Source organism: Phoca vitulina, unplaced genomic scaffold, assembly GCF_004348235.1.
Source record: "Phoca vitulina isolate PV1807 unplaced genomic scaffold, GSC_HSeal_1.0 scaffold2, whole genome shotgun sequence".
In the NCBI taxonomy this organism is placed as follows: Eukaryota; Metazoa; Chordata; class Mammalia; order Carnivora; family Phocidae; genus Phoca; species Phoca vitulina.
The window spans coordinates 49,200,865-49,215,502 of NW_022589705.1; the positions used below are offsets into that span (position 1 = coordinate 49,200,865).

The window sequence follows — 14,638 nt, forward strand, 5'->3', positions numbered from 1 at the left end:
TATCACTTGGTAGGAGGAAGTAACACTGAAAAACTTTGTGAGAAGTTATGCCCAGTTATAAGGTAAGTTCTGGGGATGTAACATACAGCCTGGTGACTATAGTTAACAATACTGTATCGTGTATTTGAAAGCCGCTAAGAGAACAGTTCCTAAGAGTTCTCATCACAAGAAAAAAAATGTTTACGCGAGGTGACGAATGTTAACTAATCTTACTGTGGTGATCATGTCACAATATATACATATATCAAATCATTATGTTGTACACCTAAAAGGAATGCATTGTTTTATGTCAATTATAAATCAGTAAAACAGGAAACAAGAAGAGTTGTGTGCTGTCTATTATAATTTCAAAGGCATTCTTTAGGCAGTCAACAGAAGGTTTTAAAAATGTATTTTAAGGAGGTTTTTGCCCAGGTATCCCTGGACAAATGGGTTATAAATGATGGGAGCAGCGTTTGAGGGCTAGGACAGAGACAGAGGTCATAACCTGCATGCCATGCTCCCCTGGGCTTGTGTCTAAGATTAAAGCCGTTTTCATAGAGCAGTGAAGTACAACAGAAATACTCTGAGACCATATGCTCACTTCAGATTTCTTTGGCTATGTTGCGAACAAGCCTGAAAAAAGAAACACAATCTTACTTTTCAATTATCAACTCGGAGAGAAGACTCTTCATTCCATTGTGGCAAATAAAGTATGCTAAGCTCTTGTTACCCTTAATGAAATCCCTAAATGCCCTCTCTACTTTAACCTAAAGTACACAGATTTACTTGTTAAAAGAAGTACGTCCAGTCACCAATATTTTTTTTTTTTTTTTTAAGATTTTATTTATTTATTTGAGAGAGAGAATGAGAGAGCGCGAGAGAGCACATGAGAGGGGGGAGGGTCAGAGGGAGAAGCAGACTCCCTGCTGAGCAGGGAGCCCGATGCGGGACTCGATCCGGAGACTCCAGGATCATGACCTGAGCCGAAGGCAGTCGCTTAACCAACTGAGCCACCCAGGCGCCCCAGTCACCAATATTTTAATCTGTGGGGGTTTTGAATGACAGCCGTGTAAAAACATGGGATTCCCTAGGCTCAGCATCCCCATGTTGTGGAGTTAGAAGAGATGCCACCCACTCGTTCTGGGGACTGAAAATACAAACATGAAAGGCATGCTCTAGTAGAGGAATGGGACAGACCAGTAAAGGAGTCGCTGAAGTACACCACAGAGGATTCAGAGAACAGGCCCTGAGGACTACACTTTGGAAAGCATCAGCCAACAAGGAACTGAAGATTTGCCCACAATTTGACTGAAAGCCTTTGGGTAACTCTTGGGGTGGTAGAGGTGAATTTTATAAAAGGTCCTACTCTACCTGATATCACTAATGGTAACAGGATTTGACGCATAAAACCCCGAGCTTGTACAGGACTCGGTTTCCACATCTGCCTTTGTTCCTTTGACACAGTATTAACATGATTCATTGATCTGTCTTTCTCTTATCAGACTTACATGCTTGTTGAGGGTGGGATGTGTGCCTTACCCATCATTGCCTGACACAAGGCTTGGCTGGCACTCAATACTGTGAGCTAGATGCATAAAAGGTCACTTGCATTTACAGCTCAACATTTCCCTATGAAAGGAAATAACCTTATCTAAAAGTGGGAGTTTCTATACTATCCACATCTGTGGGCTCTGCCAGAATTAGGAAGGATAAAAAAAAATTGACGTGTAGCAGAGGTTACCATATTTCTTCCTTATGGAAAAAACCTGTTTACCTAATTTCTAGAAAACATACTCTCTGGCCTTTTTATACATGAGTTTTGTCGGGATATCTGTATTTGTGAGAGTTCGTAGTTACTGGAACATAATAATAGGATCTTATGTGGTGATGGTATCTGTCTGGCTAGTAATCAGCTTCCTTGTCCCTCCTCTCTGTCAGAGAAGAAAGGGAAGCATGTTGGGGAAAGGATAAACAAGAATATGAGGAGGGAATGAAAAAGGTTGTACTTTTACTGATCATATATGTTGGCCAGCCTTTACTCTAGGTGCTTCACATATATTAGTGCATGTCGTCTTCACAACTGCCTTGACAGAAATATTCTTCCCATTTCATAGACCAGGAAAATTAATCATGTGAAGGTTAAACACTTTACCCAACATCATATTATGAGTAACTTGTGACATCAGGATGATGATGATGATGAGAGTCATAATAAAAAGGTAGTAAATCAACAAGAGCAGTAATGATTGTTGAGACGTATGCCAGGCACCAATAAGTCTAATCCTAATAACCTAAAAGATATATTATATGAAAGACATTTTTACATTTTAAACAGGTGACCAAATGGGAATGAATGAATGCGATTAAATAAATGATCAAGGACCACAATTTAAGAGGTAGAGCAGGGCTTGAAAACCTCTTATTGCCAAACCTGTATTGTCTGACCACCCCACGCTGCTTTACCTTTCAGGCTGAATCCTAATCATTTCTGAGATCTACCACCTGCCCTGCAAAGTCACTCTTTTGTTTCAATTCAACAACTTGTGGATATGAGGGAATCCTCAGTAAGCCCCTCCAATAAACAGACCCATTATGTTGACTGAGGCTAGGGCAATGTGATAAAAATCGGGCTGGGGATTTCTGCTCTAAGATACAGTGCTACTGGACTGATGGCAGAGGGCTGCACCACCCTCTGACCAGAGACAGGGATGACCGCTTCCCTTGCCTGTCCAGACCCTCTAATGCTCACGGATAAGTGTTGGACAACATTTAAAAGTTACTGTCTTGGTGGACTTGTGTCCATTTCTTTTCCCCTTTCTTTAGTAGGAAGTTTTCCCCAGACTCACCATCTCCCATCTCATCAGAGAAGGGAAGGCTAAAGACCGCTTCATCAATCATCCGGTTGGGAAGGTTGGTATAGAACCTGCCGACCGTGGTCTCCAGGTTACTCAGCTGGTTCAGCACCATCATGCTCCCCTTAATCACAGGCAAGGCTGTCCGGTCCAGCACGCCATACTTCCCTGAGTTCTGTTCAGCCAGATCTCTCAGAAAAGCCAGCTCTTTTAAACCAGTCACCCCATCTGAAATGGAAAGCCAAAGGTAGACAGTGTAAACCAAAATGGTGTATATCCCTACAATAACCTTGCCATTTAGGTTTAATAAGGGCACAGATAAAATCCTGCAATGCCAAAGGGGTCTTGCAGAGTCAACGTGGACCCAGACACAGTTACCAATTCTTGCTGAGGAACATAGCATGAGGCAGTCTTTCCTCAAACAGTCAAGAGGGCAAAGGGATTCTTCAAAAGGCAATGATGAAAACCACATGAGTAAAAATAAAGGAGCCCCATTTGGCAACGATATGTTCTCCCCTAAAAGTTTAATTTTTCTGCATTTAAAATTTGAAAGCAAAAGTAATGATTAACAAGTCTGCATTTAAATTAGATGAAGCTGTAAGAGTTTTAAAGGATAGAGGTTTATCATTGCATTTCTTACCTCTTTGCCTATTAAACACTTGCCAAAGTCTCATGGAACTAAATGGAAGAATTATGTATTGCATTTCGTGATGCCCCCAAACCCTGTGTCTTTAAGCTCATTTTAATTACAAATGCTTTCATGCTTGATACTGTTAGGACAGTACTGGATTTGATTTATTTAATGTGTATTTTCTACGTTTAAGGGGTTTTAAAAACTTTGTAAAAGATTTAGGCATACTGGGATGTATTGTTCTACAACATCTGTAATCTATAGCATAAAAATAAATTTAATAAACCTTTTTAAAAATTTTGGTTTGCTATTGTTGGAACACAGTCAAAAGGATTAGTAACTGATCCCATATGGGTGCCACTGTAAACAAATTCAAATGATTTCAGTCACTACTGAGATTCTACCAATGAGTTTTAAATAGGCTTTGCCTCATGTTCTTTAACTATTTAGCCTTTAAAAAAACATAACAAAACTGAAGAGTTCATGGTTCACCTACCTTATGTGACTTTATCATTTCTAACTAAGGAGTGTGTATACTTCTAGCCTGAAGTCCATTTCTAAAGTCATGCAAGGATCTAACGCATATAATTTCCTTCTTAACATATTGTATTTAGATAACTTGGATTTTGCTGGGGCAATGATGCTAAGAAGTCAGAACCAGGTTCCGGTTCCCTTTCTTTGATATGAGTGGAGATAGGGGAGATGAGTGGTACATTCCAGAGTAAAAAAAAAAAAAACAAAAAAGAAAAAATCACAAAAGCCATGATTGATCCCTGGCCTTATACCCTTGAGAAGCTCCCAGAAGTGAATGATAAAAGGAGACAACTCAAGACAATAAACACATTTCCTTTCTTTGTCATGTACTGTTTGACTCTCTCAAATGTAAAAGAAAAGTAACAAATGGGAACATCTGCTAGGCAAAGAATAGCATGGGATAGGTTATCAAAGATTGTCTATTTTATGTACTACATCATGATATGAGTGGTAAAGGTGGCAGTGGGCTGGCAAGACAGGTAAGTATGGTAGATGGTTCTATCACCAATATGGTCATCCTGGAGACTACATTTCCGGGAACCCCTTTCCTCAATGTTTCTAGGTTAAAGGTGGCCAAAACTGCAGTGCTAGAGATTTGAGAGGTGAAACAGACACAGAGGGACCAGCATGTTCCAGTTTGTCTTACCCTTCCCCAATCTGCATTCAGTTCCCTTTCTCAGCTGCTGGCTGGCTTGCTCAACAAGGGTAACCCTGGGCTCATTCCAGATGTTTCAGTGACAGTCTACAGGGGTACAGCAGCTATGAAGAGCCAACAACCTCCTGTAGACTTCTACGCAGACCTCCTAAGTGGTCTTCAATGTTCCTAGCTTTCAGACATCCCCACAAGCTCCAACCCATACCAGAGCTGGTTACTAAATACTGGCTTGTCAACTCCTCTTTCTAGATCTTTACTTTCTCAATTTTCTCAATTGTGTACACTCTAATTCTGGTAATAAATTCATTATATCCAAATTCTCATAGTGGCCCTGCTTCCCTACCTGAAGCCTGATTGACAGAGTAAGAGAATGTGTCAACCTTAGTGAACAATGCTCACAGACAGCATTTGGAGAGGGAAACCCGGCAGTGAGGATGTTGTGTCTAGCTAGATTAAAGGGAGAAGAAAGAAGAGATAAGGGTGGTCAGAGGGAAGTAACCAGAGGTTTTAAAAGACTGTCATTATCAGGGGCATAGCAGGTGCACAAGATTCTCTAGTGTGAAGATTTAGGACCAGTGAAGAGATGGGTGATAGTGAGGAAGCTTCTTTACTCAGTATCTGCCTGGGCAGACCTTCAAATCTAATGGAAAATAAGTGATCACTATCTTTTATGTTTTCTTATACCTGGACCACTGCACTGAATTCATCTGCCTTATCTATCTTTCTCAAGGAGTCACAAGCTTCTTGAGGACAGGAACTTTGTATAATACAGCTCCAAAACCTCAGTGCACTATGTTACACACTGTAGATTCAACAAACTTTATTTTCTTCCCTTCCTCTGTCTTCCTGCCTGAGTCAAAGAAGCTAAACCATAGGGAAAAAGTAAATGGCACCCAGAGATAAGACTGAAAGGTATGTGCCCCAGGCAAAAAATAGGCCATCCTTGCCTACCTCAGCTGTGCTCAGCCCTGTGCTCAATGCTCAGAACACAAAGAGAAGACACAGTTATGTATGAGAACCTCATGCTCATGTAAAGTGGAGGGAGAAGAAGAACAGTATGTGAGCACATCATTCATGGATGTAAAGTGGAGAGAGAAGGAGAACAGTATGTGAGCACATCATTCATGGATGTAAAGTGGAGAGAGAAGGAGAACAGTATGTGAGCACATCATTCATGGACGACACGCTTAACAGAAGTAAGCACAACACGCTGGGGGACAAGGAATACTGAAATACTGAACACTGGCCCTGAACTGGAATGAGAGAGAAGCACCTCTGCCTTTGTGGTGACAGGAAATCACACAAACTTTAATTCAGTCCTTCAGTCGGCTTTCAGGACCTGTTCTTGATCAGGTACTGTGTTAGGAACCTTTAACACATTCTATCTTGTTTATTTATTATCACAGCAACTCTAGGTACATTTTATGATTTTCATTTTACAGATATAACTGAAGCCTAAAGAGATTAAGTAACTTGCCATAAGCACATAGCTAATAGATGGAGACTGGAACTCAGAACCTCTAGAACTCCAATCTGAGTTCTTCCATGGAGAGCCCACAAAATATCTAGAAAAGAATCATGCTGACCCAAACACAGATTCTTGAACTCCACCTAGGCAGATCTGAATAAAAATCCAATTGTACTGCCTGGGAGTCTGCATTTAAAAAAATAATCTCCAAGTAATCCTTAGCACATTAAAATGAGAACCACTGTCCCTAGAGCCACATGGTTCTGCACGGAAATCGAAGTGGATGCAACAAATAAAAGACCATAGGTGGGAAGAGCTCCTGCACCAAGACGTGGCCTCTTAAAGACAAGAGAAGACAGTCACCCTGAACACTGAGGGTAAGGGGCCTGAAGACGCTCTGGGGGAAGAACAATATGCATTAACAGGTGAAAAGACAGGACATAGCAGAAAAGCTAGAAAACTGGGCCATAGTCAGACTGGAGGACATGCTGAAGAGCAGAAGGAAAAAAACCAAGTACTTCCTCAGATTTGCCAATTTACTAAACCCTTTCACATACTGATTTAATAGCAACAAAATCAACCTTCAGGAGTACCTACAAAGTGACGCACACTATCCTGGGAGTTTACTATACACCAGGGTTACTCTTCACAATAGCCCTGTCACGTAGGTAATTCTCATCTCCATTATACAGTTAAGGAAGCTGAGGTGGAGAAAGCAGCAGAAGAGGCTTTAGGTGGTGATTCTGCAGAGAAATGTGATATTCACTGGCTCGGGTATACAGAAGAATCTAGGTCAGTATTTTGGCTTCCTGAAGCTTAAATCAATGAGCTCGGTTAATAACCTCCATGCAGTTTCAAAATCCAAGAATATGAAGGAGAACTGAAAAAAAAAAAAAAAAAAAACCAAAAAAACAGAGCGGTACAGAATCCTCTGCAAGACCACATCACTGGAGAAGGTTTAGAAATGAGCAGTTGGCTGGAGAGAGAGAGATGAAGAGAGAGTGACATCCTAACACATGCCCTGAATACGAACGTTAGGGAGAGAAAGGCTTGGGCAGGAAGCTGCTTGGTGGCCTCTCTTCTTACACCCTTCTTCAAAGCGCACGCTGTTAGGGTTCTTTTTTTATTTTTTCTGAAAGCAGCATGCACTTAGAGAGAACTTTCATCTGAAAGAAAAATCTCGAAACACTACCTACCATTCATGAGGGCATAGGTGAGAATCATTACGGAGTTGTTTAGAAAGCTATTTTCTTCATTGATGACACGGAGAGTCGCCTTTTTATCTTCTTCTGAGGAGTCCTTTGATGTAATGCCAGCTGACAGGTAAATTATGACCATGTCTGTATCTAAACAAAAACATACAAATTGAACGATACGTTGGATTCCGGCTAAAGGCAGCAGTTCCGTTTCCTTTTCATTTCCTTTGGACCTTCCCGCCTTGAGGACCTGCCTGGCCCAGCGTTCGGACTCCTTCCCATTTGATGCTGGGGCTTTCATCTCCCTGCCTCTGCGTCCCTTCCATCCTGCCCTTTGTGGGCAACGAGGCCTCATTTACCCAGTGTCAGCTGAAGAGATGTTCCTAATAAATTTACCAGATAAAAGAAGGTGATTTCCTTTAGGCACTCATGGTGTGGTAATTCAGCCATCCCAGACAGAGCGCTCTCTTGCCTTCTGAAACAGAGGATTCGGGACCTGACTGATCCTTTCCTCACTGACTGAGAGGCTTCACCAGGAGCCAACATTTTTGGGGGTGACCAGGCTTTAAAATGATGGTTCTACCATGGGCTCTTCAAACATGAAAGGTTATTGGTCCCTACACTAAGTAGCTCCAGAAACATCTTTGTTTTTAAAATTCATCAGTGTAGGAATGCCTGGGTGGCTCAGTGGGTAAAGCATCTGCCTTTGGCTCAGGTCATGATCCCAAGGTCCTGGGATCAAGTCCCGCATTGGGCCCCTTGCTCAGCGGGGAGTTTACTTCTCCCTCTGCTTGCCGCTCCCCCTGCCTGTGCTCGCTCTCTCGGACAAATAAATAAAATCTTTAAAAAAAAAAATAAATAAAATTCATCAGTGCAGAAGAACAGTAAAAACACAGACATGGGAGCCAGGGTGCCTGTGTTGAAATCCCAGCTCTGCTACTTTCAAGCTGTGTCTGGGTAATTTTAGGCAGATTTCTTACCCGCTCTACACCTATATTTTGTTGTCTACAAAATGGGGATAATGACAGTACTTACCTTCATAGGGTTGCTGTGAGGACTAACTGGTTAAGTGAAGAGAGACTCCAAGGATAATGGCAAATAGTAAAAGAGAAAGAAGCCTCCACACACCCACCCACCCCAATATTGGTCTGAAGCAGCACCTATGACTCAAGATTAAACTACTCCCCAACCAGGGCTCATAAGCAGAGAGGGTGAGAAGGTCATTTCAGCTCAGTGTGAAGAACTTCCTTCAAGTGGATTTACTAACAAATACAAGTAGTGAATTTCCTACCGCCGGAGACATGGACGCAGAGGCTGAATGACTACTGTAATGGAGGGAGGGAAGTAATCGAGCTGCACTCCCACATTGTCTGAGATTCTTTGGTTAACTATGTATTTTTATTAAGATATCCTACACAGAAGTTTACCTTTCTATTGAGAAATAAATATTCATATGTTATATGCTTCTTTCTTCAGGTCCTTACTGCTGTCATTTAGTTGAGGTTGCTTTATAGTTTCTGTGGTAGGCAACCCCCCTGTTGGTCCCCCAGTGATCCTACCTCCTGATATCCACATTCTTGTGTAGCTGTCTCCCTCTGAGTGTGGGCTGGATTTCGTGACTTCCTTCTCGAGAACAGAATACAGGAGAAGGAATGGGGTGTTCTGAAATAGGCTCGGTGACACGAAGCCAGGGGCTTTCACTGTGCATGCTCTCTCACTCTGAAGGAAGCCAGAAGGTATGCTGTGAGCCATCCTCGTTGGAGGTCAGGCACCCTCAGAATTGAGTTCCCCCAGCAACCACGTGAGTGAACTTGGAAGCTGGTCCTTCCCAAATTGAAGTCTGAGAGAATATCAACTCTGGCTAACAGTCTGACTGCAACCTTATGAGACACCTTTAGCCAGGGGTATGCAACTATGCTGTACCCAGATTCTGGACCTACAAATACTGAGAGAGTAAATGTTTAAAGTCACTGAGTGTTGGGAAATTTGTTACCCAGCAATAGGTAATGAACACAGTTAGTTACCCTTTTAAAAAATATCCTAACAGTGATAAGGATACAATGATTGAGTTCTCTTCAGTTTGTAAATTTCCATTTTAGACTTTGAAGCATCCTTTGTTATACAAAATTGAATGGTTAGTTTATGTTGTATCAATGTTGTAGACAACTGAACTGAGATTAATAAAACTGAATCAAATAAATAAATACAACCTAAGTTGCTATCTCTTATTCACTACCATAATTTAATATACAAATAAGTTTTAAATCCATTCGATGCTTGAATAATTCTCTAATACGAGCTGTAAATTTAACTGCACTATTTATTCATCAGAAATTAAGAAGTGAATGCTGATGCAAAAACATCCATAAGCTTAGAAATATCCATCTTAAACTGGATGTCAATATTTTTCCAATGATGTAAATACTGTCTTGTAAATTATTCCGTTAGGACCCCAAACATCTCATTTAAGGTTCAGACTGGAAAAAAAAAAAAAAAAGCAACAACACTTGACTCCCTAGTGGGGGGAATACAGATATACCATGAGGCTGATATGAAGTATGAGACAAACCGTCACCCCATGGCAAAGGTACCGTGTGTGATAAATGCCTGGACAGCCGTAAGACTGACCTGAAAGAGAACCTTTGAGTTTTCTTACTTAGCTTCGTGACTCTAGATTAAATATGCTGTCCCAGAGAGCTGGTGGTGAGGCCCCAGCCCATTTCTGGAAAGCCAAAGGGCCGGCAGTCAGCAGCCTCCTGCTGTAGCCACGTACCTTTTCTTCCCGTCCCAACAAGAAGGCACGCACCCTGTCAGCATCCTCATGGCCTCTGCCCAGCCTGACTCTATCCTTGCCCTGTCCTTTTTAGATAGCAGATCTGCCAAATTTGGTGTGATTTATTATTTTTTTTCCTTATTAGGATGTTCCCTCTCTAGTCAGTCTTAGAACTACACCTTGTGATCAGTAATATTATGGATAAGTAATAATTATAGGGACTTGGGGCAGAGCGAAGACATAGCATGTAACAGGAAGAGAATGCAATAGCTTCCACTTGCCAAGTCCCTGTCTAAGCTGCTAGCATGTCTTGGGGTCAATATCGAAGGGGAAAAAACAACTGAAATTTGGGGCTCTGCCCCTGCCATCAGATCCTCACTCCTACCTAACCATCTTATTCCTTCTGCTCTAAAATGACCTACCAACTAATCACCCCCAGAACAGGCAACCCAAATATGTCGATGGTATCAGTTACAGATCTACCATGGGACTGAAAAAGAGCCAGCCCTGGCTAAAATTTTTAGATATTCTCATTAGTGCAAAGCAAATTTGTACAAAGGCACCATGATTTATGACATGTAGCTTCTGTTCATATGGCTACTAACCTGGGGCAGATACTTCACTTTCACGCACAGGCTAATCCTTACAACAATCCTATAGGGTAGGTCTTACTCATTAGAATAACTCCACCACACGGCTTTAAAACAGCACCAGGGGGGCGCCTGGGTGGCTCAGTCTGTTGGGTGTCTGTGTGCCTTCAGCTCAGGTCATGGTCCTGGGGTCCTGGGATTGAGTTCCACGTCGGGCTCCCTGCCCAGTGGGGATTCTGCTTCTCCCTCTGCCCCTGCACCCCGCTCGTGCTCTTTCTCTCTCTCTCAAAAATAAAATCTTAAAAAAAATAAAAAAATAAAACAGCACCAGGTACACGGCAGATGCTAAATAATTATCTAGGTAGTGAACAGAAGTAAGGATGTAGGGTGCAAGCTCCTAAGACGAGTACATAGACCCCTCACTATACTGCGGCCAAGGCTAGTGTGGTCCTCAGCCATCCTGGCTTGAGGTCAACCCAGATGTTTGAGGTATCTTTTCTAGTTTAGCCAGAGCTAGAAGTCTTATAGGAAACTGAATACCATAACAACCACAGCTAATATTTATTTATATTTATGATGGAATCCTGGATCTTATTATCACCCCCAGTTTGCAGAAGAGGAAATCAGGCCTGGAGAGATCAAATAATTTACACAAGTTCGCAAGTTTAGAAAAATTTCAGAGTAGGAATTTGAACCCACGTTGGTTAAAGTCCAAAACCCACATACTTAACCACTATGCTAAATTGCCTGAGAGCACCTCAAACCTCTCCTTAATAAGCTGGACAATGCTAATTTCTGATGTGTTTCCTTATGCGATCTGTGTTTTTCTCTGCACTGCCAGTAGAAGCAGAGATATAATTTAGGAACATCTTACTTGGCTTAAAAAGGACTCCTTTGAGCATTTAAAAAACAGTGCCCTCAAAAGTTGTCCAAGTCTGTGATGGTCACTCTTCTTGCCACGTTTCTGTTTGCCAGCATTAAGAAAAACCAAAAAAACCCTGAGGAGAAATGCCTCCCATCAAGGCAGCCTTCTGTTAATGTGTAGTGCAGGAAAGTCTGCAAGAAGAGGTTTAATGAGGTCTCCGTTTTAAAGCTGGAACAAATGTCAGCATTTGAAAACCAAGGGGGTGCCCATAAAAATCCAGATTTCTGGCTTCCCTTTTTTTTTTTTTTTTAAAGATTTTATTTATTTATTTGACACAGAGAGAGACAGTGAGAGAGGGAACACAAGCAGGGGGAGTGGGAGAGGGAGAAGCAGGCCTCACGCTGAGCAGGGAGCCCGATGCGGGGCTCGATCCCAGGACCCTGGGATCATGACCCGAGCCGAAGGCAGACGCTTAACAACTAAGCCACCCAGGCGCCCCTCTGGCTTCTCTTAAAATAGAAGATCTGGCAACGGTGGGCAGGCCCTCCCACATGGCAAGCACAGGCTGCACAGGACAGCGGGCTTCTCCATGGAGTATGCACCCTCTAGTTGACCACGCTCCCCCAAACGATCCTCACTGACTTACTTTGGGTTCCCTTGACTCACAATCACTGGCAGGTCACAGCCAGTCCAAAATTTTTCTCCATTATTTGAATAGTATAATAATCAAAATTGGACTTAAACTCTAAGGGTAGTTTGATGACTGAGGAATCAAGTAGAAAAATCACTCCTGGTGAGGAATGCTGACAGGTAAATGGCCCTGACCAACTGGCCAATCTATCTTGATACTCAGGAGGTAAACCTTGTCCACTGGCCTTCCTGAATCATGGACAACTTGACACTCAGCCATCCTGTAATATTGGTCTGTGGGTAGCTGATACTTGCCAAGGTTAGTTGGCAAAATTCGAAGATGACCCCAATGACCCACACCCTTGTAGAAGATTTTCCTCTTGAGGGGGCCTGTAACTTGCTTCTAACCAACAGAATATGGCAAAGGTGATGGATATCACTCCTGTGATTGTGCTACATGGACAGCAAACATGATTTTGGGATTTTGCAGATATAACTGAGATTTCTAATAAGTTAATCACAAGGGAGAGAAATCTGATTAATTCAAAAGGGGATGGGTCTGGGGCGCCTGGGTGGCTCAGTCGTTAAGTGTCTGCCTTCGGCTCAGGTCATGATCCCAGGGTCCTGAGATCGAGCCCCAAATCAGGCTCCCTGCTCGGCGGGAAGCCTGCTTCTCCCTCTCCCACTCCCCCTGCTTGTGTTCCCTCTCTCACTGTGTCTCTCTCTGTCAAAAAAAAAAATAAATAAAATATTTAAAAAAAAGGGGGGGGATGGGTCTGATGAGAACAAATGAGCCCTTCAAAAGAGGGTCCAAGCCTTCCTTGAAGTCAGGGGCTCAAAGAGATGCTCTCCTGCTGGTTTTGAAGAAGCAAGCGCATGTGAGTTTTACAGTTGCAAGGAAATGAATTCTGCCAGCAACTGAACTTGGAAGAAGACTCCAAACCTCAGAGCAGACCACAGACGTGGGGGACGTCCAGACTGCAGCCCTCGTGCAACCCTAAATCCTTACCTAGAACCCAGGCAAGCTATGCCTGCACTCCTGACCCATGAAATGGTTTGCATGGTAACAAATGTACATTGTTTTAAGCTGCTTTAAATTTGTGGTAACTTGTTATGTTCAAACACCAACAAACACGCCATCTGCCATCATTAGTTGTAATAATTCCAGTAGCTCGATCTTTCAAGGGCTCACCATGTGCCAGTCACTATGCTTTGCATTCATCAATGTTGTCTTACTTTTAATGCAGACACACTGAAGAACCTGCAAATATATTCTTTAAGTTTCCCTCAATAGGATAGATTTATAAAAAAAAAAATCCTACAAATAGATACTCAAATATAAAAGGGAAAATGACATAGATTCCTTTCAGTAGTTTCAAAGCATGTCTTATTTCAAATATCTTTTCCTTCAGTTTAGCATGCATCCTAATTCCAGATTTTAATACATGAAAATTAAATTAGAGTGCCTTTGTACATTTGAAGGGCCGTGCTCATCTAAATGACAGCTGGTTACAAGAAGGAAGGATCAAGGCAAGAATCCTGCAGCCCGTTTCTGTGCACATGCGCACCAGCAGACATCCACTCTCAAGTCAATGAGAAGGCAAGGCTGACAATTAGCATTAAAAAGGATGCGGACATTCCCCCGGGAAATAAATGGGGCTATGTTTGTAATAAAGGGGCAAGAAGAAGAGGCTCTGGGGGTGAAGAAATAGCGCGGGCCGAGTACCTTTGATTGGAAAAGATGAGAAAATCTAGTAAGATCCTAGTACTAGATGACCATGATGACAACACATGAAAATTTTATTCCAGGTCAATTTAAAAAATCCCTCTAGACATAGTTGTGTGATCAATTGACAATGTATGCCTATTGCTATCCTTTATCTATTGGTTTATAAGTCCTCTGAGAGAATGCAACTTACTCGCTTGGAACTTTGTGTTATTGTTTGTGCTTCGAATCAGCTGAAACGCCTTTTGAAATCCCACCGCATGCTGGGTAGGACTGTCCAGAGACTTGACGCTGTTAACGAAGGTGGACATTTTCCTCTTTGTCTCACTCGTGGCTGGAGACAGGAACGTCTTATAGCACTGGTCGAGCGAGCACGTCCTGACTGTGTCTGCCACAGTCAGCACAGAGATCTGGAGGAGAGAAAAAGAAACCTTGTTATCTTAACATGTGAAGGCTTTTTTATATTCTTGAAGAGCCCAAGGACTGAGAGGGCCTTCAGAACAGTTTCTGAGAGTTTAAAAATAAATGCCTGGAGGCATAAATCTATCAAATTTGAAAAGGATGAGTTAAGGATTGGTAAGGGGGAGGGGCTCTAGAGTCTGTGTTTTGTTCCCAGATGAAGTCAGCAGTATGGTGTTCATCTATAACATTAAGGATGACTATTTCACGCAGAGAAAGAGCTTAGCAGTACTAACCATCTTGGGTTTCCAGCTGGAGGTGGGGGTGAGGGTAAAGG

General features: G+C 42.3%; 1 protein-coding gene across 2 annotated transcripts in view; it reads right to left on the bottom strand.

Moving 5' to 3' along the window:
- CACHD1 (cache domain containing 1) overlaps window positions 1-14,638 on the bottom strand; it is a 201,549-nt gene that overhangs the window by 39,983 nt on the left and 146,928 nt on the right. For both annotated transcript variants that reach the window (XM_032427280.1, XM_032427289.1), the window contains 3 exons: window positions 14,096-14,312; window positions 7,319-7,468; window positions 2,829-3,062 (listed from right to left, as the gene is read on the bottom strand). In XM_032427280.1, the coding sequence (XP_032283171.1) occupies window positions 2,829-3,062; window positions 7,319-7,468; window positions 14,096-14,312 (601 nt within the window). The remainder of the gene's footprint in view (window positions 1-2,828; window positions 3,063-7,318; window positions 7,469-14,095; window positions 14,313-14,638) is intronic.